Source organism: Corylus avellana, chromosome ca1, assembly GCF_901000735.1.
Source record: "Corylus avellana chromosome ca1, CavTom2PMs-1.0".
Classification (NCBI taxonomy): Eukaryota; Viridiplantae; Streptophyta; class Magnoliopsida; order Fagales; family Betulaceae; genus Corylus; species Corylus avellana.
In genome coordinates, this window is record NC_081541.1 from 43,829,006 (window position 1) to 43,855,652 (window position 26,647).

Sequence of the window (26,647 nt, forward strand, 5' to 3'; positions counted from 1 at the left end):
ACTTTCTATTTTAGGCTTATAGCTATCCACTTTCACTATTTTCAAAGATGCAAGAGAATCATATTATTTTTTTATCAGTTTATTTGTACATTTGTTGAGCTACATTGTTTAATAAATTTGCTGCATTATGGCAGCTAGCTTTTTTTTTAAAAAAAAAGAAATTGTCAAAGCTAAAATGGCTAGTAAGATGGGGTTACTTTTTGCCCATTTTTGCTACCGGGCTAGCTAATATAACATTTGGATAGCCCAACTTAACCAAAGGCGTCAAGATCATTTTCATTTCAAGTAAAATGAGGAAGAGCCATTTAATGATCAAAATTTTATTTTATTGTATTTAACTATGTACATGATATCACATCATTTGAAAATTATACACCGTTATAAAACAAAATCTTGATTATAAAATATCTCCCCTCCATTTGAATAATTAGATCAAAGGTCTATACTTACAAACCTAATATACATAAAAGATATTGAAGATATTAATAATTATTTAAATTAAAGCTTGAGCCAATAGAAATAAATAAATTTAATTATTTAATCAATATTTTAACAAAGTAAACTTATATTCTCTAATGTCTATATGAATCTAAATTAATGGGACCTATAATGTGGAATTCGTAGGATTTAATTTTTAGTGTTATGCTTACCTCTCGGAGCAATATCCATTAAAAAACAAAAAAGGAAAAAAAGGGTCAAAACAATATCTAGATTTTATATTTGAGCTTAGACCGGTTAAAATAAGATGTCAATATTAAATCCATGTTCATATTAAAATAAGACTTATATTTTTATAATTTTTGCGACAATAACCTTTAAATATTTAAATATTCTTAAAAGTAGAGGTGTTTTTTTATTTATTTATTTATTTATTTTATTTTTTTAATGCCTGGGAACCTCTCGAAGGCACGACCCTTCGGATTCACCCCTGCAGAATAAACTTTGATCTCTTGCACCGCACCCTTTGAAAGAAAAAAAGTAATGATATAAGTACTTTTGACATGTGTTAGTATGTGATTGAAAGCACCTCAACAACTAAAAAATAATTTTAACATCTCCCAATCAGGCAATCACATGTTAACACGTTGTAAAAATAGTAAAGTAATTGTAAGACATTTGGAAGTATACCAGCTTTCAAAGTAGAAAAGATAAAAATAAAGAAAAATGTTATACCCTTTTAACATTTTATCCTACAAATTAGAAATCATTAGATTTATCAGGTCTACCATTAACTTATATGGGGTCCACATAAGCCTATAAATCTAATAATTGATTTGTAAGATGAGATGGAATATATATATATATATATATATATATATATATATAAGGGAAATGCCAAGTGTTCTTTTAATGTTCTCTTAGTGTCCTCCCAGCTGTGATATGAGTTTTAAAATTATCGTTGAATTTAAGATAATCATTATTGACTTGTAAAACACCTAGCATTTTCCTAAAAAAAAATTGACAACTATCATTTTTCTTAACTATTTTACAACTTGATTACACGTGTCACGTTTGTTAAGAACGATGGGCCCAAATAGTAGAGGTAGCTGGTACTGTTACAATCTTAGCCCATACCTAAAGCCCATTTCATACATCAACCCTACGCCTCTCCCACCCGAAAACGGTTCATGTTCTTGTTTCCCCTTCCAAAACCTCCTCAAAACCCCAGGCTCTAGTCTCTCACTACTACACAGACCAAAGAAGAGAAAGCTTGAGGAGCAAAGATGGTGGCCAGGTCTAACGCGACGCCGGATTTGGAGCCGCTGCGCGAGCTATTCAGACACCATATAGAATCATTTGATTATATGGCGGATAAAGGACTCGAAATCCTCTTTGAAAGCGTCAAGGCAGTACAAGTTGACGATCCTTTTACCAACAAGAAGCTCAGAAATATCCTTTGCTACTCACCGATTCTCTTTTTGCTGTTTGTTTGTATGAATTAATTGAGTTTTATTTTTTTATTTTTTTTCAATGTAATTTACGTTAATTCTTGACTTGAGCTTACTCTGGTTGGCCGAACCTAAGTTGTCGAAGCCAGATAAGGAGCTGTTATCGAACAATATGGATTACAAACCATTCCCTTACAAAGTAAGTTTTTTATTTTTATTTTTTTAATTCCCAGGGAGTCATTGTTTATTTGTTTCTATTAATCTCTCCTCCATCGTTGATTTTCTGAATACAGTTCAGGCAGGCTAAGATTTCGTACACCGGGAGTTTGACGGCGAAGGTTTATTTTCAGTTGAATGATGGACCTCCCATTGGAATAAATTTCAAATTTGGGCAGTTTCCGATAATGGTGAAGGTTGGTATTGTGTTCCTTTTGGTTTTGGTTTCTAAAGTTTATCAAATTTTGTGTTTGTATAAATAAGTTCATGTGTGAGTGAATGGTTTGCTTTTCTGGATTGGTTCTTTTCTCTTACAGGAACAAGAACTATGAGTATACATAGCGATTATAGTTAAAAATAATTGAAGAAAGTTTAAGTGATATATAATGCACTAGTTACTGAAAAACGCACTAGGAAAATAAAAGAAGCTTTTGCTTACAGATTTGGATGGCAGTGTGGTGGGGAATTTGTTCATAAGAAAGTGGTATGTTTACAGTTTAATATAAGTGTGTGAAATAATTTAATTTAGTAAATAAGGCAATGGGTCTAACAGTGCCCATAAGTTTGCTACTGATACAAGACTGGGGAATGGTAACATTGATGAGTATAGTTGTGCATGGAGCAACTTTGGTTTTGAGAGGCCAGAGGAAGTTGGACTGGAAAATTGTTTGGTGTCTCTAGCACCATATATTTGTGGTGATCTCATCTGTATCTTATTATCATATTCAAATATCAGTGTAAGTAAATATGTATGGTTGTATACACATTGCTGAGTATAGTTGTGCATCGACATCTTATAGTTTAAATGCTTATTATTTTTTTTAGTGGCACTATGCAATAAAGATAACTAGACAAAAACTAGTTCCTTTTTATTTAAATCAACCCATAATGTATTCCATAGGGTGAAATCTACTATATTATCATTTTCTTAGTGTTGCCTGAATGTGTTCTATGCAGTCAAAACTTTGTTATTTGAGAGATGCTGAACCCCAAGATCTAATTTCCTGCAAAGAAGAGTCATCAGAAATGGGTGGGTAAGTGTTTCGATATCTCTTCTACTTACAATGTATTCGGTCCTTAGTTTAGGATAATCACATTTCATTTAATTGGGCTTTAGATTAAATTTTATGATGATGGAAATTCTGGAAGTAGATTTTGTAAGCAAGTATATTCTTCTAAGCAGAATAGATTTGCAGTATATAATTACTTGTAAAGAAATATATATATATTTATTTATTTATTTATTTTGTATCATCAGTAAGCTATTTAAATATGGTAAGAGCTTGACACAGTGTTTGTTTTCTTCTTGGATTGTGCAATAATGGGTGTTCATGTAGTCTGTTTGGAATTCAAGTATTAATTAATGTCATATTTGGCTTAATAATTGCTATTGAGGTCGCAAATTTTGGTAAATAGATTTATTTGTCCCTTTTTTGAATTATTTTTGTTTAGTCTATATAATTCCTACTTCACTAAATTGTTCTTTGGTTGTTTTGTAGTTACTTCATATTGAATGGGCTTGAGAGAGTTGTTCGACTTCTTATATTGCCAAAGCGGAATTATGTAAGTGAGCTGAGTTTTATGCATATACTTTTCTATAGTCAAGTAGGCTAATTGTTCAACCTTGAATTATGGCTGCAGCGAGGATTTATAGTAAAATTTTCGGTGAACCTAAAAAACTAACCTAGTTAGTTGCCTAGTAGATGCTATTCTTCATGTTTAACCAAAATTGAAACTTTTGGTGCATCAATACTTTCTGAAGCGAATCAGTACTTTGTTCAATACAATCTTTTCTTTTGCTTTTGATGCTTATGAATGTTGCATAGCTGAAATAAGTGCTTTATGGTCCAGCCAATGAGTTTGGTGCGGAATTCTTTTAGTGATCGACGAGAAGGATATACTGATAAAGCAGTTGTCATAAGGTTCTCTCTCTATACTATGCACATAAAGTTTATTTTCGTAATATTCATTTACATATGCAGTTTCCATATTCTTATCTTCACTTATAAAAAAAAAAATTTCCATTTACTGATCAGATATATTGTGCAGATTTAGGACCTTTAAGTGGTTAAAGATGGATCTTTTTAATGTTGAACAATGGAAATTGATTTGATAGCATATTGTTATTCTAGTATATAGCATTTTTTAAAGATACAATAATATCATGTTTCGAAAACCTGTCCAAAGTCCAGATTGGCTAGTCAAACCAATCCAACAGTCAGCTGTGCCCTAAAACCAAGATGTTAAAAGCTGGACCCTATTGGGCATTTGGATTAGTGCAACCATGAACTGGCCCTAAAACAGTTGGATTAACCCCTCAAAACTGTTCTACTAAGAAGAAGAAAAAAATCCAGCAAACTGCATGTGAACTCCTAGTGCAATATAACTTGTTCCAGTTATTATTACTTGTCACAATTTTTTTTTATTCCCGTTATCATTTCAGCCTTCATGTGACTGCTTACTTGATTGTTTTCACTTTTTGGCTATGATTGCTCTTTAATTGTCATTTCAGGTGTGAAAGAAAAGATCAGTCTTCTGTAACAGTCAAATTGTATTACCTTCATAATGGAAGTGCAAGGCTTGGATTTTGGTAAGCCAGGTTTGGGTCTAACAAAGTAATTTATGGCTAGTTTTGAATATAACTGGAATAATTTTTCATATATTTTATTTTATAGGATACAGGGGAGGGAGTACTTGCTTCCTGTGGGCATTGTGCTAAAGGTGGGTGTGACGCATATAGTTTCTTTCAGATATCCTTGGCCTTTTTGATTTTTGTAGAACCATTCATATTTATGAGGAACTTTTTCCAGTTAACAAGCAAAATGATTTTTGCTTAAGCAAATAGCTGTTCATTTTGTTGTGTGCGGAAGGGCCTAAATACTGTTGCCTTTGCATACTCCTTGCACCTATGCTATGGTGGTCAAATAGTTGAATGGAGTTCTATAGAAATGAGAAAGAATAATATTTGGCTTGTCTAAGTTGGAATAATCGAGAAAGTTTCTTCATATTAGATTGTCATTCTAGTGTTTTTTACTGATACATGCTACTACTATTAAGAGAATATTAATATATCCCGAATCATTACTTTTATTTGATCTTTAGTATTATTAGTTTAGAAATTCGATCACAACAATGAGGAAAATAATCTGCTTCATATTTTAATTTTTTTACTAGAGAAAATACGTCATCTACAGTTAACGATCATAAAAGAAATGTTCCTTGGTTATATTAGTAGAAAGGGTTTCATATTTAATTCCTATATAGTCCAAATATTGCCTTCGCACTTAAGGTGTGCGGCCCTTGCATGGGTAGGGACCGGGGTGGTTTTGGTCCTAAAAAAAATAGCAAAAAGTTCATACATACTAAAATATTCACAACAATGATATAGTGGGTGTTTTTTTTTTCCTCCAAGTTCAATTTTTGGATAGAATGTTACATAATGCGCACTTTTGGTTTTATTGTGTAGTTAACCTTCTGTCTTGTCATGCTTCATTTTCTTTTTTCTGTTGGGCTATGGTGGTATAATAGATTCGCTTCTTGTTATAAACAGGCCCTTATTGAGGTGAATGATCGTGAAATTTTTGAGAGATTGACGTGCTGCTGTAGTGAGAGAGATGAGAGAGAAAAGGGTGCTGTTGCCACTCAGCTTGTGCGTGAAAGGGCAAAAATTATTCTTGATGAAGTTCGAGATCTGTCTCTTGTAACTCATCTTCAATGTCTAAAGCATATTGGTATTTATTATGAAATGTTTTCATTGTTATTTGATTTTCAGATATTAATCACCTATGTTAACTCTGGTCATTACAAATTTAGGAGAACATTTCCAACCTGTTATGGATGGGATGGAGAATGAAAGTTATTCTGTTGTAAGTTCTGATTTTTTTCCTATTACAATTTTCCTTAAAAAAATGAGTAAGAATTACTTTGCACATTCAACCTGAAGTGTACTTTTTATAGAATTGATTTTTCTGTTAACTGGTTCCATATTCCTTTTTTGGTAGGTTGCTAATGATGTTCTTAAGGAGTACATATTTGTTCACCTTGATAACAATTACAAAAAGTTCGATCTACTCATGTTAGCCACTCTCGCTCTTTTATCTTGATTCCTACATTATCTTTCCCAACACAGTGGTGCCACTTTTCTTTTTTTTTCACACATTTTTTTTTTGGTAGAGAGGTTTTGTTCTCACATATTTACTTGAATGTTGGCTCTTTTATTTAGCTTTATGCTGCAGAAACTTTTCTCGCTTGTAGATCAGACGTCTGTGCCAGACAACCCAGATTCCTTGCAAAATCAAGAAGTCTTACTCCCTGGTCACTTGATTACCATTTATCTCAAGGTAGAAAACTAGAATTGCTATCTTCCAAAGGAAGCTTTTGTTTTGGGAAGAAAATACATTCCCTCCCTTTAGGGCTAGGCAGTAAAAAAACAAACCATAACACCTAAGCCCCTCATGGTCATGACAAAAATACAAAAGTCAACATATAAGTTACACATTACCCTGTATTGGAGAGTGGCATGAACTACTTCACCTGTTTCTACTTTTTCTAAGTTTTTAGATTTATTTCTTCTTTTTCTATGGGTTAGGGGTTCTCTTGTATACTTTATGTGTATTTGGGTTCCACCCCTCTGTGTTTTAAATGAATATACATTAGGAAGGCCGTGTTACAACCATTCATGGTTTTTTGTTCTTTTCTTTTCTTGTCTGAAATGCATCTCATATGTAGCATTTGTCATTTTTCTGACTTGGGATAAAGGCTCAAGCTTTCAATTACTTCAGTTCCACCTTGATTTAAACAGGTGTTAAGTTGATTGTCTTTTTGTGTGTGTTGGAAGTGTGCAGTGCGGGTGGGGGGGTGTCTAATTCTAAACAAGAGTGTTTTGTCTTTTACCTCTTAATACTCTTATTCTGTTTGATGCGGGATTTGGAATTTTGTGTCCATGTCTCTGCAGCACTATTTGCAAAGTAAATGGTTGTAACTTTTTGCTGCATATCAAGTGATATAAAATGTAGCAATCCTTAATATTACAAATATGTGAACAAGTGCTGCCATAGAAGTCTAATGCTTATAAAGTAATCGGCACCATCTCTCTCTCTCATAATTTAAACTTTCTATATCCAAAGGAGGAGGAAACTCAAATATACAGTGTATCAAAGCCAACCCTAAACTATTACAAAGGGAAATTTAAAAGATCTTAAAACAAATTGTGGAATGGATGCTGCTTAAAGCAATCATCCAATCATATGGCAGTCTAAAAAAATAAAGACTTGGTTACATGCTGTGGAAGTGGTTATCTTGCCCCATCTTTTCATATATTATTCAGTTATTTGAAAGAAACATAATATCATATCTAATACCATGGGCCTAGAATTTCTTCCTTCCTGTCTACTCATGCTAATTTTGTCATCTCCTTGCTGATGCATGCCGCACAGGCTGACATGTTTATCACATCAAATTTGCATCCACCATATTGTCGTGTCAGTTAATTTAATTGTTGTTCAGTGTTATAGAAGTTCCATATTGAATACACTTTTTTTCTGTGTTTCTAGGAAAAACTAGAAGATTGGCTACGTAAGGGAAAAAGGCTTCTTCAAGATGAGATCAATAACGAGAGTAAATATTTTGATCTTGGCAATGGTATGTCATGTTTTTAACTGTTTAAAGAATCTCTCTCTCTCTCTCTCTCATTTTTTTATGCTATTTGGATTCTATTTTCATTTAAGGTGTTTCGTGTAATCTTTTCATCCACCCGAGGAATTAGTTTGTACCATTCATATTGAAACCAACAAATGTATGTATTCTGATACTCCTAAATTATATTATATAATTGAAGACATAGCAGAGCTATGGCCATAGTTGTCATCTTCTATTTGGTGCTAACTCTTTTTCTCTCTCCTTTGTTTGGGGTTCATTAATGTTTGAATGTGGTATTATGGAGCATGTAGGTAAAATACTTGTAGACAATCAGACCTCCTTTTTAATCAAATTTGAATTTATGTTTCTTGAAATAAAGTAAACTTGTTTACAGGAGAGGAGAGGAGAGTATATCACTATATCTTAACCGTTCTTATTACTGTTAATGAAATGCAATCTACGTATATCACTATATCTTAACCATTCTTATTACTGTTAATGAAATGCAATCTATGGCATTTTTCTTTATATTCTGGCAATTTCTCTTCTGCTGTTGCATTTGTATACTGGAGAGGAGAGTACTGTGGAAACAATTAAGGATTTAGGCTCTTAATGTCTTTATTTATTTTTGATGAATTTTTTATTTTTGTAATTAATCTGCATATGATCATCCCTAAGGGTGGGACCACCCCACCATCACTGCCTTGCTGTTTGGCACATGTGGGATTTGTTTTAGTTTTTTTCCCCCTTTTCTTTGTGTGAACAATAATTTTGTCCTTGTTCCTTGAGAGGAGGAAAATGGGAAAGAAGAGAAAAAGTTGATTTTGGGAGCTATTGGGCTAGGATTTAGTGATAAGTTGTTTGGCGCTTGAGCTAGTTTGTACATTTTTTTTGAATTGGTAGTGGAAATACTCGCCACTGGATATTTCCACATGTTAAGGTTACTATTTTGAACATCTGCCGGTGTCCTTACTCATATTGTGGTGGAGAACAATGTTACAATAAAAGCATTTTCTTGTTAAAATATTGTACAGAAAAGTTTCAATGGTTTCCTATATTGAAATTTAGGTTATTGTTGATGGATTGGTGACATTGCATCTTGTTTCATTGGATAATGCAGTAGAACATGTCAAGAAGGTTTTGGATAAAAATCCTGCGAAGCAAATTAGTTCTGCTGTTGAGAACATGTTAAAAACTGGAAGACTGGCTACACGATCAGGTCTAGATTTGCAGCAGGTATTGACTTTCTGGTGATCACCTTTGTTCTTTCCATTCAAAAATTTCATTGGTCCCTCGTTATTTTGGTTTTGCAATGCATCCTTAACTTGTACTGATACACCATCGATATTTGAAAATCTGTGAGTAAAGTTCAATTGCATTCTAATATCTAATTGTGGCCTTCAAACCATTGTCAATGGTATGATCTTTGTTGGTCTTTCTGGGGTATTGCAAAATGCCAATTTCTCCTTTTTACACACAGACACATATATATGTTGGCTCATTTCTTCTCCGTGATTATATCCCATTTCCCCATTCAGTGGTTAACTTGCTGTTTGGTTCAATGTTGACCTTTTGTAACTTGAAATGAAAAGTGTGTTTTTCAAGCTCATGGTTAACTCTAACTTAGATTGTTTTTTAGTAGGAACAAGTCATTGGATCTTTGGGAAAATGGACCCTTATTCAATTCATTACTTGAGCATCTGTTTGCACTTTCTCATTTCAAGTACTAAATTTTGACCGACGTAGATCCTTTGCAATTTAATTGCATAAAACCTTCTGTGTGCTTTGAAAAGATCTTCTTTAATGTTTAATGTATCAGAATAAGGAAAATAATTAAAAAACATGTTGTACTCGTTTATATGTCTGCCTTTTTCTATGTAGTTTTTTTTTTTTTTTTTTTTTTTTTTAAGTCTATAAGCTTGTTGTTTATATTAAACTAGAATTGTACTTTACGGATTATGTTTTGCTTCACTAGAGAGCAGGATTTACGGTTCAGGCAGAGAGGCTTAATTTCTTACGTTTTCTTTCGCACTTTCGTGCTGTTCATCGAGGGGCTTCATTTGCTGGACTTCGAACCACAGCTGTGCGGAAGTTGTTACCTGAGTATGTTACTTGCTAATTTAATTAGTCACGTGTATTTCATCTTGCCTTATATTTACATACTTATTTTTTATTTGTAGATCTTGGGGTTTTCTTTGCCCTGTGCACACACCTGATGGGGAGCCATGTGGTTTGTTGAATCATATGACTAAAAATTGCCGTAAGTTTATATATATATTCTCTGTTTTTCAAATAGAAATTATATTTCTATAACTCTATGTAAATTACCTTAAAACTAATACGATGCCTTTTTTCACTCTCTCTCGTGGTGTATCAGAGATGAATCAAGTGAATGCAAGTAAAAGTTGTGTATATATTTTAATGATATTTCGATTACTTTTGAAAAAAAATTATGTGTATATATTGTTTTCTATACATTGGTTCAAGCAAACAATTAAATTTATTTGCAAAGTATCAGGTGATAAACAAGTGAACCGCACAAGAGATGTTCCTATTTGAGAAATGGAGTCACATGTTGTTGTTATAGCCAATGAATGTCTTGATAGTAGGATTAGATCCGATGAGTCTGGGGTTCTTTGTTAAGTTGGTTATTGAGAAGGCTTGTGATCATGTCGATTGAAAGTTCTAAAGTATAGATTAACTTTTGGAACAAATAGTGGTTTAGCATGGTATCAAAGCCAAAGATCCTGAGTTCGAACTTTAACTCCGTCAATTCACCCCCCATTTAAATTAAATAGTCTACATGTTGGGTCTCCTATTAAAAGGAAGTTTGAGCTCACACGTGATGGGGAATGTTAAAGTATCGATTAAATGATTAAATTTACCTCTTCTTTGTAATAGAATCCACTAGTAATCCTCCTCGACCCAGAAATGGCAATCGACAACTCGCTGGCAGCTCTGGTCCACTCCCAAAAATTGCCTGCAGCTTTAGTTCTCTCCCAGATTTTGCCGGAGATTTCATTTCACCATTCTCAGGGGGCTTCGGTTCTCCCTCTCCCTTCCAATGGTGTTCTGGGTGGACCAGCTTCCTCCGGTTACTCAGATTGGGTTCTGCATTGCATTGTGTAAAGGAGATTTGTCCTATTGTGGGGATCTCTTGTGTGGGTCGTGAGGAGCATACTTTGGCTCTTTGACAACTATTGAAGAGACATCGTAGTGAGGAATTGGCTTCTCTCTCTAATATTGGTATTAAAGGCAGCAAAGAGCTTCCATTAACTATGATGCTAGAGGCGAGTGTTCAAGTTGTGGAAAAAGGCAAGGCTCATGTGGGGCTTTCTAGTTAGGTGTTTCTTTTTGTATACTTGTGCACCTAGCGACGTCTTATTCTTTTAATAAAATTTTCGACTACTTGTCAAAAAAAAAAAAATTAAGGATTATGGTTTAGTGGAATTGGATTTAGTAGGTGGAAAAGAGAATGATATGATTCATCAAGCAAAATTACCTTAAACAGCAATTACAATCTAAAAGTGAAAGTAGTGGTGCTTTCTTGTTCCTACCGAAGCCTTTGGGGGTGGGGTTGTGGAAGAATATCAGGAAAGGGTGTGATAATTTGTTCAGCTTTACTAGATTTGAGGTGGGGGATGGCATCAAAATTAGCTTTTGGCATGACTAGTGGTGTGGGGAAGCGGCTCTAAATGTATCTTTTTCAATTTTATTTGGTCTCGCTTGCGCAAAGGATGCCTCTATAGTAGCTAATTTGGAGCTTATGGGTGATTCCAACAAAATGGAATGTAAGCTTTGCTAGAGCGGCATAGGATTGGGAGGCAAGATATCTTTACTTCTTTTTACTACTTGTTGCACTCAGTTAGAGTGAGAAGAGGATGTGAAGATTAGCTAGGTTGGGCTTCCTCCAAAAAAGGTTTGTTCAAGGTCAAATCGTACTTCTACTCGATGGTTTCTCCTGTAGGAAGCCGCTTTCCTTGGAAGAGTGTTTGGAGAACACAGGCTCCTTTGAGGGCGGCAGTTTTTGTCTGGTCGAAGGCTCTATGCAAGATCCTCACCTTGGATAATCTTAGGAGGTGGCACATCATCGTGATGGATAGATGTTGCATGTGCAAGAGGAATGGGGAGTCAGTGGATCACCTTATTCTCCATTGCGATGTGGCTTCCGCCATTTGGAGTGTTTTTTAGTCATTTTGGGATGTCCTGAATTATGCCTAGAAGTGTTGTTGATCTGCTTAATTGTTGGAGGTCCTATGGTAGGCCTAGGAGTGTTGTGGTATGGAGAATGGTGTCTACGTGCCTCTTTTGGTGTGTATGGAAGGAAATGAATGATAGGTGCTTTGAGGACAGAGAGAGGACGTTGGAGAAAATTTTATCTTTGTTCTATGAAACTTTGTATTTATGGACGGCAGCGTATGAGTCTCCTTTGTCAATTGGTTTTAGTGATTTCCTTGTTCATTTTGCCCTTGCTAGTTATGTGGTTTCTTTTGTATACTTCCGGTGTACTTAGGAGTGCCTTACGCTTTTAATAAGATTGGTTTATTTACTTTTAATAAAAAAAACACTCTGAAAGTGAAATGATAGCATCAATATGAGAAAATAAAAGCACAATTTTTTCAATAAATAGTATAATCCAATTGATTGGCATAACCTGCTTAGAAGTGGATTGTGCTTTCCAATTTATGTGCGAAGTTATATCAATGCCTTTATCATATAATTTTCTATGTAAATGGTGTGGGAGTAAAATAAATATGTTATATGTCATGTTGTGTATCACATAGTTGAATTACAGTTATGCTTAATGTTCTTCCCTGGTAATCTTTTATGTAGAAGATGTTTTGTAATTCAGTCTTAGACAAATGCGTCTGTAATGGTGTCGTGTTTGTTTGTTTGTTGTTTGGTTGTAGTTCCCTTGGAGTCAGTTTGTAACGAGGGAACTTGAGTAGCTGTGGTGCTATGTTTGTTCTTCATAGCTTAATGAATTGATTATTCATCTCAAAAAAATCTTTTATGTAGAAGCTATATTTAGAAATCTTGGTTGCTTTTGATGTTTATTTACTAGTATTCATGATGATGTGTTGTTTATGCGCATTCTCTTTCAGGTGAACATGACACCTAATACTTTTCTCTTATATTTTTCAGGAATTACATCATATTTTGATTCTCAAGAAGATATTAGAGATTTTGAAAAAATAAGAAATAATGTTGTCGATTTTTTGACAAATTTTGGAGTGACACCTCTATGGCCATACCTAGATAAACGTGGTACTCCTGCAGTTCTTTCTGTCCTTCTAGATGGTCATGTTGTTGGCTTTGTACCTTCTAGTGAAGTTGAGAATGTTGTGGCTGAGTTACGGCGATTTAAATTATCTGCTACTTCAAAGGTTTGTTTTTGTCAAATTTTATTTGCCTTTACTCCCTAGAGTTTCCTTCCTTGGACGTGTTGCTGATATTTTTATGTGGCAGATTCCTGGTGATCTGGAAGTGGGATATGTTCCTTTGAGTTTTGGTGGAGCATATCCTGGTTTGTACCTCTTCACCTCTCCTGGTAGATTTGTTCGGCCAGTTAGAAATATTTCAATACATAGTGAGAAAAGTCAGAATATTGAACTTATTGGGCCATTTGAACAGGTAATGCAGAATATCCAAATACATTTCGTACCTCATAAAAGTTAGTAGATAAATTTGGGCTTTATAAATTAGTAGCTAACTGGTTTTAATATTCCATTTCAGGTGTTTATGGAAATAAGCTGTCCTGATGGTGAAGATGGTGGCAGAAAAAATGCTTCTCCTGCAACTCATGAAGAAATCCATCCAACCGGAATGCTCAGTGTGGTTGCAAATCTTACTCCTTGGTCAGAACATAATCAGAGCCCACGCAATATGTACCAGTGTCAAGTACTTTTCTTTTTTTCTTTTTGTTTTCCCCTTTTTTGAGTAGTTTTTCTACTTGTGTAGTGTTGTATATTGCTCCTGCTCGTTATCAAATATCTTTTTAATGTTCAATTTTTTTACGTTCCTTATTTATTTATAAATTGTAGATGGCAAAACAAACAATGGCTTTCTCTTCACAAGCAATTAAATTTCGTGCGGATCAAAAGTTGTACCATCTTCAGGTCAGCTCATATCATTTCTGACCTTCTTTACTTATTTAATTATTATTATTATTTTAGTAAGAGTAGAAGGGCCGCAACTTATAAATATAACTGTCTCTATTTTGTGTGTAGTAGGGTTTAGTTGAGTTCTTGTTTAGTAGGGTTTAGTCCTCCATCCATGTGACTTCATAAACTGAAGGGTCATCAAGGTCATTACTTTGTGTTGGTCATGAAATAATTGCAGGAGTTATATTAAAGAGAATTTTGTGGTAGTGGAATGGTGTTGTATGTATAAGAAGAACGGAGAGTTTGTCGATCATTTACTCCTTCATTGCGAGGTTGCTAGTGCTTTGTGGCATTCTTTCTTCAGTCGGTTTGGGTTGCATTAGGATGTGGAGGATTTATATGCTTGTTGGTGGACGGGAGGGCGTTCCCCGGAGTGCAATTGTGTGGAAGATGATTCATTTATGTCTTATATGGTGCTTATGGAGCGAAAGAAATGCAAGATGTTTTGATGATTCCACTAGAACTCTAGAGGAGCTTATCCACTTTTTCTTCTTTACATTTTTCACCTGTTCTGCCGCTTGGTTAGCTCCCTTTAGTGATTAGTTTCTCTGATTTTCTCTTTCTTTTCTCTTCTTCTAATTAGGCGCCCTCTTTTTATACTTCTCGTATAATTGGGTTCCCCTCTGCGCTTTTGATATATACAACATTACTTATCAAAAAAAATATATATTAGTTTTGTTGTAAGGGGTAAATGTGTAATTTTTTGCAACTTTTGCAAATTAAGGGCATTTGTTAATGATGTTGAGATTTGAACTTTTTAAGAGTTTCCAAGTGTCCTGGGTTTATCTTTTAGACTCAAGTTAGTATTTTATTAGGTTTTATTACATATTTGCTTAGTTAAATAGGAGTTTTAGTCCAAAATAGATTAAGAGTCAATGTGTCTATATAAAAAGGTTTCATTGTATGAAAAAAAATTAAAGATTTCATTAATGGAACATGGAGCATTTTGAACATTGAGGCACGTTGGCTGTAGTTTGCTCTCTCTCTCTCTCTCTCTCTCTTCTTCTTCTTTGGCGCATTAGTAATCTTGACGGGTGCTGTTCATAGCTCCTAAATACTCACAAACTTTTCTCTTTTCTTTTCTCTTTTGCAATTCCCAATTACGACCTTGGTCCTACCTATCGCGACCCTAAAACCTCGCATGTTTCTTCTACCATACATAAATTCCTAAACATAGCATCTGTCTGGGATTTTCCAGCAACTTGTTTGCTTCATGATATAATGCTTTTGCCCTCCTCCCCATTGTTTCAAAACCCTAGTCAATATTTGATTTCTAACCCTTCTAAAAGTATATATCTGAGAGTCAGTTGATCATCTCCACAACACCATAGTGGTAGTGGAGTAGTGTTGTATTGCAAGAAGACCGGAGAGTCAGTTGATCATCTTCTTCTCCACTGTGAGTTCGCAAGTGCTCTTTGGCACATGATTTTTAAGCGGTTTGAGTTGCATTGGGTCATGCCTTGTGGGGTGAGGGCCTTGTTTGATAGCTGGTGGTCGGGAGGGCGTTCTCGAAGTGCGGTTGTGTGGAAGATGATTCCTCTGTGCCTTATGTGGTGTATTTGGAATGAAAGAAATGCTAGATGTTTTGATAATTCCACTAGGACCATAGAGGAATTGACTCATTTTTTCTTCTTTACTCTTTACTCTTGGACGGCCGCTTGGCTAGCTCCTTTAGTGATTAGTTTCTCTAATTTTCTTTTTCATTTCTCTCCCTCTTAGGCGCTCTCCGTGTATACTTCCCGTGTATATGGATTGCGCCCCTTTGCGCTTTTTATATCATCATTACTTATCAAAAAAAAAAAGTATATATCTGAGATCGGCAAAATCTTCAGTGGTCAAGTTGCCCACACTGCAATTCTCACTGGAGTCCATTATTCACTTGGGCAATGCAAGATTCTGAGTTGGAAACTTGGTTTCTTTTCTTAATATTATGTGTCATTGAGTTTTAAGTTTGCAAGGCAGTGTTTATTTCCATGAACCTTGAAGGGGTATTTTGAAGGTTAAAGCTACAGTAACAGTGGCTTTTTTACATGGATAATGGAATTAGAGGATCTTTAAGACTGTTTGAGAGCAAAACTCCTTTCTTCTATAAACCAAAGAATTTGTACCTTTTACCCAAACTGGTGAAGGTGAAGTGACTTCATAACCCATTGGATGCTCATGTAAACTTACCTACGAAAAAAAAAATGGTTGTCACAAACTTCAAGATTCTATTTTTCTTTTTCTAAATTCCTTGTGAAAGGTGAACTTAGTGAGCGGTCATTTTCTAGAAATGACACTATTTAATTTGAGTGGACCTTATGCACTGCTTTCATTAGTTTTTTTTATGCTTATCGCATGCTTGTTGCAATGGTATTTCTCTCATTTTCATTGTTATTATTCTGAGGCACAGACTCCCCAAAGTCCTATTGTACGGACAAGTGCTTATACAAGTTATGGCATTGATGAATATCCAACAGGCACGAATGCAATAGTTGCAGTGCTAGCATATACAGGGTAGGAACTTTAGACTCTCTCTTTCTCCTTTTCTTTTTCTTCTTTAGTATCATCTTAAAATTGTATTTCATTATGATGTCACAGATATGACATGGAGGACGCCATGATCCTTAATAAATCATCTGTGGAGCGTGGAATGTTCCATGGGCAAATATACCAGGTTGCTTCTTCTATCTTCACGGTTCTTATTTGCAAGGTTAAGTTTTCTAGATATATGGACGCGTGAGAAATAATAGCTCGAGATATGCACTTAGTTAAAATCATAAATGTTTTTGGAACTTAGTGTATTGCAAAAAAAAAAAAAAAATCCTTAATTTTGGTCTTTTTCTTTAGTGTCTTATATTTACCTGTTTTAACTATTGTCAAAAATCTCTTTGTTGCCTGAATATCTCTTATCCAGATATGTGAATTTCCATATTGAAAGTTTTAGTTGGTGGTAATGAAATGAAAAAACTCTCAATAGAGTTCTATTGGGAATAATTTATAGGGCTGAAAGCGAATTTTCCAAATAATCATGATGTCTGTTTGAGAGTGCCTGAAACTTAAAATTTGTGTTTTATACAATGTGAGCACGATCAATTGTGATTTTATGTGATTATATTGCATGAATGAGTGTATGCATGTATTTATGCATGTGCATATATAAATTATTAGAATTTCTATTTGTCGTACTTCCATCCCACTCAGTTGATGTGGCAGTGCCCATTTTGATTATTTTTTAAAATAAAGAATGACATGGTAGTGAAAATGGGCACTACCACGTTAGCCCAGTAGGATGGGTGTGGGATGAGGGTATGAAAAATAACACAACCCATAAATTATAGAGGCTAGCTATCTTGCTTGCAATACATATTTATTTAGTGTTCTCATTTTTATGATAGATTATGTTGATTTGGTAGCTCACATTGTTGAGTGTTCTCATCTTATGCTAGAGGCATAGGGTTCAACTCTTCGGTCCTTCGCCCTACTAACATTTTACTTATCAAAAGAATAGATTATGTTGATTTGTTGGTCTACATGCTCAAATGTATGGTATATCCTTTTGTTCATCCCCATAACCCCATTTTTATGCAGACGGAAACTATAGATTTGTCTAATAAGAGCAACAGGTCAGAACGTTCCAATAGAATTTTCAGAAGAAGTAATGTCGATAAATCGATGCATTCCTTAATTGATTCTGATGGTCTTCCATATGTTGGTCAGGTTGGTCTTCCTTTCGTCTCTTCCTCTTATTTCAGTACTAATTTTTTTACTGTTATGGTTGACCATCTACCAACCGATTTTCAGATGATTCGACCAAATGAACCCTATTGCTGCATTTATGATGAGGTAACAAGTTCCATAAAACCCAATAAACGAAAGGGTTCGGAACCTGTAATCGTTGACTATGTCGCTGTTGATGGGAAAAATAAGAATCGTCTTCAAAAGGTAACTGTATATCTGTCATCTCAATGATACTTGTTGTTGGACATTGAGTCAAAAAAAATTAATATATTGACGCTTGTAAAAGAATGTGGCTCATGTCCCTTTTTTTAGTTCTCCCTTTTTTCAATATCTGTAGGCATGTTTTGTTTACCACCAAAGAAGAAAGTAAAATGGAATTTTAAATATATTTTTTAAGGGTCCGTTTGGGAGTGCGTTTTTAAAAAAATAATCCGCGTTTTTGAACCAAATTGCAATTTTGGAGTGTTTGGGATTGCGATTTTAAAAATGCAAATTTTAAAATCGTGGAAAATTTTGCGATTTCCATAAGCTGACTAGAATGTGCTTATTTGAAAATGTACGAATTTAAACTAAAATCACGATTTCGCTTAAAAAAATATTTGGGGCAATATTTATCTATCTAGTCATGAAACCGCAATTATATGTTAATGTTATCCAAACACTCAATTGATAAAAAAGTACTTCTTAACATGTTTTACCAAACGCTTGTGCGATTTTAAAAAGTAGCGATTTCAAAAACGCAAACTTTAAAAACGCAATTTTTAAAATCGCACTCCTAAATGGACCCTAAGCCATCCAAGCCTATTTTTTAAGGGTGTGCTTTAATCCATAAAAACTAGTATGCATCAAACCCTTTTCTCACATCTTGTTCTAAGTGACATTTTCAAAGAGTCAATACTGTATTTCACTTTTGGCAATGTGCCCTGCATTTCTTCTCAAAGTCTCCATGAGATCTCTTATAGTGATGTTCTTTCTTCTATACTTCTTTTAATCGTCTTAAGTCTACAGAAATTATATGACCTTTAGATATTAAAAAAGAGGATCTATTATGCCATAAACTTCAATTTTCTTCTTAACGTTAGAGTAGCCACATTGTTGGGCACTTGCACACTTCTTTTAATATTTCCCAAGCCTATGTGGAAATTAAATGACCTTAAATATTGAAAAAAAAAAATTAGAGTAACACCTTATTGGGCACTCAATGTTAATTTTAGTGTTCTTTTTTTCTTTAAAACACAATTTGGACCGTTCTTTTTACTTTATTGGGAGGGAACTCTTTTTGGAACTTTTTTACCATTCGAAAAAAAATCCATGCTATCAATCAACATTCTTCGCAAGATCAGTAGGATGCCTGGAAAGTGATGATTATCAAGAGCTTTTTCTTTTCTGAAATAAAAATATTTAAGGAGAACCATACTTGACTCTTATTTTCAATTAAATGTTGAGGTGGCTTGAACTTACCCATTTTACACCGTCTTTCTTTGGTGAACACAATTACCATAAACACATTAGGTCCTCCCTTGAAATTGATACCCCACGAAGTATATTATTGTCAATACATATATTCATAGAGTATATAATTCATATTTGAATTGCTTCTTGTACTCATATTCAGGAACTTTGACATTTTTCACCCAACATTTTTGAGCAGGTGAATATCCGATTTCGTCATCCTAGAAACCCTGTCATTGGTGATAAATTTAGCAGTAGACATGGTCAGAAAGGTGTTTGCTCCCAATTGTGGCCAGATATTGATATGCCATTTTCTGGAGTTTCTGGGATGCGTCCAGATCTGATTATCAACCCCCATGCATTTCCATCAAGGATGACTATTGCAATGCTTTTGGAGTCTATTGCTGCTAAGGTACCCTCAACTAAGAGATATATCATTGATATTTTCATATGACAGTCTTCTAGATGAGAATATATATATTGATACCATGTGGTTCAACTTTGGATATTGGTAGCTGAGCATGGAAATTTCTTAAATAACTCTCATAAAGTGTTACTAGAGACAAAATCTCACAATTTTGGCGAGGAAGTGGCATAAAAAATGTCATTTGGGAGGGGTATTATGTGCAAATTATACAAGGCGCACAATGGGGTCTGGATTTTATGAAGTTCCATAAAAAAAATTATCATTATGGCTTTGATATTGGTTATCTTGTCACCTGTCGATATTCTATGTCTTGATTGTGATATTGACAATCTTAATTAGATCTTATTCTATTTAACTGATATACATTATTACACTAGGTCTTTGTAAGTTTAGTTACATAAAGTGAGATCAGTTGGGTGCTCATTCACAATTTGTTGTGGTCAAATTTTTTTATCTAGGGTTAAAAGGATATTTGTTCTTCTTAGTGGAATAACAGTTGCATACTGAGCTTTTCTAGTAGCATTTTAAAACTTCAAAAGATGTTTAGAAAATTTTCATCTCAGGGAGGTAGCTTAAATGGAAAATTTGTAGATGCAACACCATTTGCTAGTTCAGTCAAGAAAACAGAAGGAGAGACAGGATCAAAACCCATTTTACTTGTTGAGGAACTTGGTGAAATGTTAAAGGAAAAAGGGTTCAATTACCATGGTGTTGAAGTACTGTACAGTGGGGTTTATGGAACTGAGCTCACATGCGAGATATTTATCGGGCCTGTTTATTATCAGAGACTTCGGCACATGGTTTCAGACAAATTTCAGGTATGAAGTTTTTCATTTTTCTATTATTTTATGGTATTAAGGATCTTGAACCTCAACTTTATATCTATGAATTTTTTTTTTTTTTGGTACTTCTCCTTTAGTTAACTATGAGTGGTGTTTTGTGCATTTTGTCGAGAATAGAAATGATTATTAGTTTTTGCAAAGTTTGTATTTTTCATCCCCCAAAATTTAATTCTCTCTTGACCTTTTTTGATTTATTTGTTATTCATTTGTATACATAATTTTTATGGATTTATCATTATCGTCCATTTTCTTCCCATATTCTAGAGGGGCCTCTTGCGGCATTTTGATTATGTGGGATAGGAGGGCGGTGGAGAAGATCAACGAGTGCATGTGGGAATTCTCATTGGCTGTCACCTTTAGAAATGTCGAAGATCATTTCACTTGGGCTTTTGCCGGTTTTTTGACCCTAATTCCGAGTGGGATAGAGGGCTCCTTTGGGATGAGTTGGCTGGTTTACTCAGCTGGAGAAACTTGCCTTAGTGCATAGGGGGTGACTTCAATGTTACCATATTTTATAGTGAGAGATCGTGTAAAGCTCGTTTATGCCCAACTATGGTGGATTTATCTGATTTTTTATTAGGGCTAATGGATCTATGTCTCGTGGGCGAAGCTTATACCTAATCGGCTAATCAGATAATCGAGCTTGGTCCAAAATTGATATATTCTTGGTTTCTCCAGAGTGGGAAGCCTAGTGTCTTGGCGTGCCACAGAGGAGGCTCCTTAGACTATGCTCGGATCATTTCCTAATCCTCCTCGACTATGGTGACTTTCATTGGGGTGGTGGGCCCTTCAAATTCAAAAATGTGGTTCTAAAGTTTGAGGGCTTTGTGGATAGGGTGAAACAATGTAACGAATCAGAAAAAAGTGCTTGCCACATCTCTGCTATCACTACAAAATGCTAGTCAATTTTTGGAGCTTTCCTATAATCCTTATAAAGCCCAGTTTTACTTAGTAATTAAGCAATAAGGGACTTAGCACTACAAAAAAATTGAAGTGAACCGCAACACCCCTTGCATAAGCAATACCACATTGCTTTAACAGCCCCACAGCTTTAACTAAGCAATGTTGAGGTTGCTTGTGCCATTTAGATTCTTTTTTTCAGTTGATTTAGGTTTTCTTGGTTTATGCCTAATCGAATAGCCGACTTGTATGCTTGTTGGTGGATGTTGACAACACTCGGAGTGCTGCTGTGTGGATGTTAAAGCATATCCTCAAGTATCCTACAATTCGAATATAGAAGCAGATAAAGTCCAAGATAAGGTTGCAGATAGAGACCAAGTAGAAGTAGATAACTCAAGATTCAGTTCTAGTGTAAAGCAATAATGTGTAGATCGTATTCTAGTCTGTATTTATCTCTACTCTAGGTTTATCTCATGTACTGGAGTTGATCTCTATAACAAACTCTTGTAAACCTCTGATTATAAATAAAAGTGGAGCCACCGTTAAAGGTACGGTGAACACAATATTCAGCGTCTATACATGTTCTTTTAGTGGAAGATAGTGTCTTTGTGCCTTGTGTGGTGTCTATGGAGAGAAAATAATGATAGAAGTTTTGAGGACTGCGATAGGACTTTAAAGGAAATTAAGTCTTTATTTTTCAACACTTTTTACATTTGGACAACTACTTTTGTTTCTCTATTGGAGATTAGTTATCACGATTTTGTTCTTCGTTTTGCCCCTTCTAATTAGGTGGTTTCTTTCATATACTTCTTGTGTACTTGAAGGCGTCTTATGCTTTTTATGAAATCTCGATTACTTATCAAAAACCAAAGACAAAAAACTGTTCTCTTGTTTATTCATTTTCTTTTTTTTCTTTTGCTAAATCCAAAAGAGTACAGTAATGGTTGTTTCTAGAACATTGACCATCGAAAGTAGTAGAAATCTTAAGTTCTACAGGGTATTGAAATAAATTTTATCCCCATTATGAACAATGAGCGATAAATTTTGTATTTTCACATACGATTATAAATTTTACTGTAATAAGGGACAATAATGCAAAAGATTACACTAATGGCGAAATGCATACAAAGGTAAATTACTCGGTTTGAGATTAGATGATCCATCTGGTTAATGTTATGAAAATCATCCAACTGATGGGTCAGTATCCTACTTGCATGTAAAAATTGAGTGTGTTTCACAAGGCCATCGCCAAACAGAAGCTAAATTCATGTTGGATCTTGATGGGATGTGTGAGACTCTGGTCGTTATCAAATTTTGTTCCTGCTTCCTGAAATCAGATTACAGTGATGTACGGTTTATCTCTTCATAGTTGCATGTAAATCTGCTTGTGCTTTCAATATCATACTTGTATGTCATGAGCACCTAAGATTATTTTATATCTGTGTTTAATCAGTTTAAAGTAGCACCTATTTTATTTGGTCCATATATGTTTTTTGTATCTTCCATTACCTATGAGTAATGATATAAGGAGAACTAGAGTCCTTTCAAATGCGGCATGGCTTTTAAAATCACTATTGAATTTAAGATTATCATTATTGAATTTTGATCTATTGGTGATTTTAAATGCCACATCATATTTGAAAGGACTCTAGGAGGACTCTAATCCTTCTTATATCATTACTCATTACCTATTAAACAGCTGTTGGAGTTTGGGTTATGGGCCAAATGAGCTAATCCTTTGACATACCAATCATGATATCCTTCCCCCCAATCACCTTTTTTTTTTTTAATCCTTTCCCCGAGCAGAGGTCTCAAAAAGCATGTCTGTGAAATTCATTGATCTCTCTAGATTTTCCTCTCCCGTTTTCTTTCTTCTCTACCCAAGCGGTGGCGCGTTAGGCGCTGCGCGCCAGGGTCCGGCGAGTTTTCCATGGAACGCAGCTTCTATTTTGAAGCTAAAACTTTCTGCCTTTCGGCAAAGGATGGGTGTCCTCTCCTTCGTCTGGAGGAAAGGAGAAAAGGTTTTGTTGGTTATATTTTCGCAAGCAACCAATGTTCGTTGTGGTTGGTGGATACAGTGGATACGGTCTTGGGGCTCGGGTTTCTTTTGGCAATTCTTTGGTTCTTAGGGTTTTTTTGTGGGTTTTCCTTTGTATACTCTTTGTGTACTTAGAGGCGCTTTGCGCTTTTTTTGACATATACTTTTTACCTTATCAAAAAAAAAAAGCATGTCTGTAAATGACCTTACAAAATGATCTGTTTGGTATCGTCAGTATATTGCCATTGTTGTTTTTTTATTCAATCATGATGATATCATTGAACAGGTTCCAAGAGTTTTTTTAGGATGGGTTGCTAGATGTCATCCCCCTGCCCAGCGATCTATGGACTGATTGATTATTATTTTCCTTGTTTATAAATTCCTAATTTTGAGATCCCTTTTTTTCTTTAAGGCCTCTTAAATTGCAATTTTTAGATTGATCGTTTAATTCTCTTCGAACTTATGTTTGTATGCAGGTTCGCTCTACTGGAACTGTTGATCAGATCACTGGGCAACCTATCAAAGGACGAAAGCTTGGTGGGGGGATTCGTTTTGGAGAAATGGAACGAGACTCCTTGCTTGCACACGGGGCAGCATATTTGTTGCATGACAGGCTCCATACATGCTCTGATTATCACATTGCTGATGTATGTTCTGTATGTAAAAGCATCCTGACAACGCTCCCACTCCCACAACGAAGGCGAGCTACAAGGGAGATTCGCGGGCTATCCCTTATTAGGGCACCGAAAAAGGTCACTTGTCTTGCTTGCCAAACAAGTCGGGGGATGGAGAAAGTTCCAATGCCCTATGTGTTGCGATATTTAGCTGCAGAGTTGGCAGCTATGAACATCAAAATGACATTCCAGCTAAATAATGAGTTCAAATAGTATAGGTTAGTGTGCTAAACACTCTCATAGTTATGTGAGATATTGGCTTTGATTCTTTGCTTGATTAAGGTATTTGTTTGTGCCAGAATTTATGATCTAGTTCAACTTTATTCTCTCCATTTCTTTTGGTTCTCGAGTATGCTCTACTTCTGTTTGGCGACTTTTGGTTGGTTCTCTTGTAATGGTATGGTTGCCTGTAGAATTTGATTGAACAATATTAAGAATTTGTGGCGATGATTAGAATATACACATAGGTAGCCCTGGGGAATGGCATTACGGTTCTTTTGACTCAATCCCACCATTTTGCTCTAAACTACCCCATTATCTCATATTGATAAAATTGTCGTTGATAATATGTTGTAATTAATGGATAAAACATCTTGTGCACATGCCACACTTACTATACATTGACCTTGCATTTCTAGTTTTTTTTTTTTTTTATCTTCTTTCTAAAATTGAAACCCAAATATGAGTGCACTGCTTTAGCTCTATTATACGGCTCACTACTCCATGTTAGCTTCTTTTGAAAGTGATTTCAGTTACTTTTCCAGCTTCTATTTGACTGGAAAATGCAGGTCCACTACTCTTTCCATAGGTCTCATTATTTTGTTACTAATACAAATTTGTTATCTGTTAAACACAGAAAAAGGATAAAGGTAGTATAACTAGCAAAAAAACAGAAATCAAATGGTAAATCGAGTACTGAAGCGACTGTCTGTGTTGGAAAAACAATGAATGAAAATTGATCTGCATCAGATTGAAATTCTTGTTTTGTTGAATGGGGTTATTCATATGGATAAACTTTGTAACATAAATGTTGTTTCCACTCGTTGTTGCAGGTCTTAAGTCCAGAATTTGTAGGAATCATGCCTCGCAGACTATCAGCATCAAGTGGCAGCCTTCTAACTTGTGCAGACATAGGGGATTCCTCCAGTTATACTTCCTTTTTGTGTTAGTTTTTTGAAGATTGGATTGGGTTAGCAAAAATGAAAAGGTACCTGAGAAGAATTTTTGTAGCATTAAGTACTTTGTACTGATAGAAGAGTGAGGTTCTATAGTATGCTTGTAAATATTACTATGCCCTTAAAACTGTTTCTCTGCATAACAGAATGCTAATTTTTGATTCTCAAATTATATGGGCATATATTAGTTGTTAGATGTCGGCCGGTGAAAGAGTGGTTCATGAGTATTCCCTTAATCGCGAGGAATTTAGCTCTTTTAACTACTGGAATGGAATATAAAGAGTAATACTAGAAATTATACTTTTATTCCACTATTATTTCACCTTATTAGATAATATTATAATAAAAGTGACATTCGAAAAAGAGATATACTACACATCATTCTCTTAACCATCTCTTTTTGCAAATCTAATGGATTCACTATTGGATTTGTGGATTCGTGTAGGTCTCACAAAAATTTAATAATAGAATTACTCATTCACTATAAGGAAATGATTGAGAGAATGACTATTATCATTTCTCTTTTAAAAAATATTAATGTTATATATCACACTACTATCCAACCAATATTTTGTTATATTGGTGAGTCATTTTCAATTCACCATTGGGAAATTTTTTTTTTTTTTTTTTTAAACCATGGCTGATTTGGGGATAAATTGGCAATGCTATAACGTCCTAATGAGATAGTGGAGTGGTTTATTGAAAAAAAGTCGATGGTTGATTAGCACTACTACGTTAGAAGGGATTGTGGTACAATAAAATAGTAATTTATAGCATTACTCAAGTATAAAACAGAAGACAAAAACATACATTCAAGTGATGCGAAGAGACATTTGGGCCAAAGACTACTCCTCCAACTAAGGCAAAACACTACACAACGTTTTTGGATGTTAGGGTAGAACGTTGCGACAGTAATTGGATTCAATCCAGAGAAAATAACATAGCACATTTATGCTTCTTTATGACTAAAGGATAAGAAACTTTGTTTCGAATGACTGAATAGAAAGACAACGGAAAACAAAAATTGCCCTTTAGTGATCTAAGCTGACACTTTGAATCAACGTTGGCTACTAACATAACAGGGTGGTACCTTACCACACCGCAGGCGAACACATGGTGGTGCTTTTGATACCATGTAAAGTTTTGTGAAGAAATGTCAAATAAGAGAAAATAGGGGAAGCAAAGATCCAAGATCTAATTTAGGTCATGAAATAAATCTTCTCTGTTTTACTTGAAATTGAGAGAACTTTTATCCCCGTTAACCGACTATGTCAAGAAATAGTGATGTAACTTTTAAAATTACCAATAAAGTAAAATTCAATAATGATCATCTCAAATTCAATTTCAATCATGATTTTAAAAGCAAGATCACATTTGAAAAAACTCAAAGAAGACTATTGAAGGCAGTCCTTCTAGTATTACTCTGAGCAACCATTGAGTTTTGCTCAACACGGTTTCACGGTTTCTAACTCTCTAACCACTAAATTTACGTCAAAAGACAATTGAACACAGC

At 34.8% G+C, this 26,647-nt stretch overlaps 1 protein-coding gene across 2 annotated transcripts; it reads left to right on the forward strand.

Annotated features, from left to right (window-relative positions):
* Window positions 1-1,622: 1,622 nt before the first annotated feature.
* On the forward strand, window positions 1,623-25,328 carry LOC132176130 (DNA-directed RNA polymerase I subunit 2). 2 transcript variants are annotated; one of them, XM_059588261.1, is made up of 28 exons: window positions 1,623-1,890; window positions 2,006-2,088; window positions 2,183-2,302; window positions 3,063-3,139; window positions 3,605-3,668; window positions 3,957-4,027; window positions 4,618-4,695; window positions 4,781-4,826; window positions 5,656-5,836; window positions 5,919-5,971; window positions 6,107-6,180; window positions 6,328-6,445; window positions 7,658-7,745; window positions 8,863-8,978; window positions 9,718-9,845; window positions 9,923-10,002; window positions 12,888-13,129; window positions 13,212-13,376; window positions 13,479-13,643; window positions 13,787-13,861; window positions 16,299-16,402; window positions 16,487-16,562; window positions 17,477-17,605; window positions 17,690-17,830; window positions 19,278-19,490; window positions 20,069-20,323; window positions 23,762-24,177; window positions 25,012-25,328. In XM_059588261.1, exons 1-27 carry the CDS (start codon window positions 1,725-1,727, stop codon window positions 24,170-24,172), a joined length of 3,519 nt encoding a protein of 1,172 aa, XP_059444244.1. In that variant the 5' UTR covers window positions 1,623-1,724; the 3' UTR covers window positions 24,173-24,177; window positions 25,012-25,328. The 2 variants fall into 2 exon arrangements, with proteins under 2 accessions (XP_059444244.1, XP_059444251.1); XM_059588268.1 differs by lacking the exons at window positions 23,762-24,177; window positions 25,012-25,328 and having other exon boundaries at window positions 20,097-20,280.
* The last annotated feature ends 1,319 nt before the right edge of the window (window positions 25,329-26,647 follow it).

What these genes read in the sequence shown, in the direction of transcription:
- LOC132176130 (XM_059588261.1), top strand. Translation starts at nt 1,725, where the DNA reads ATGGTGGCCAGGTCTAACGCGACGCCGGATTTGGAGCCGCTGCGCGAG. An exon ending in GATAAAGCAGTTGTCATAAG is followed by an intron (nt 4,028 to 4,617) that starts GTTCTCTCTCTA and finishes TTGTCATTTCAG; the next exon opens with GTGTGAAAGAAAAGATCAGT. An exon ending in TCCATGGGCAAATATACCAG is followed by an intron (nt 16,563 to 17,476) that starts GTTGCTTCTTCT and finishes ATTTTTATGCAG; the next exon opens with ACGGAAACTATAGATTTGTC.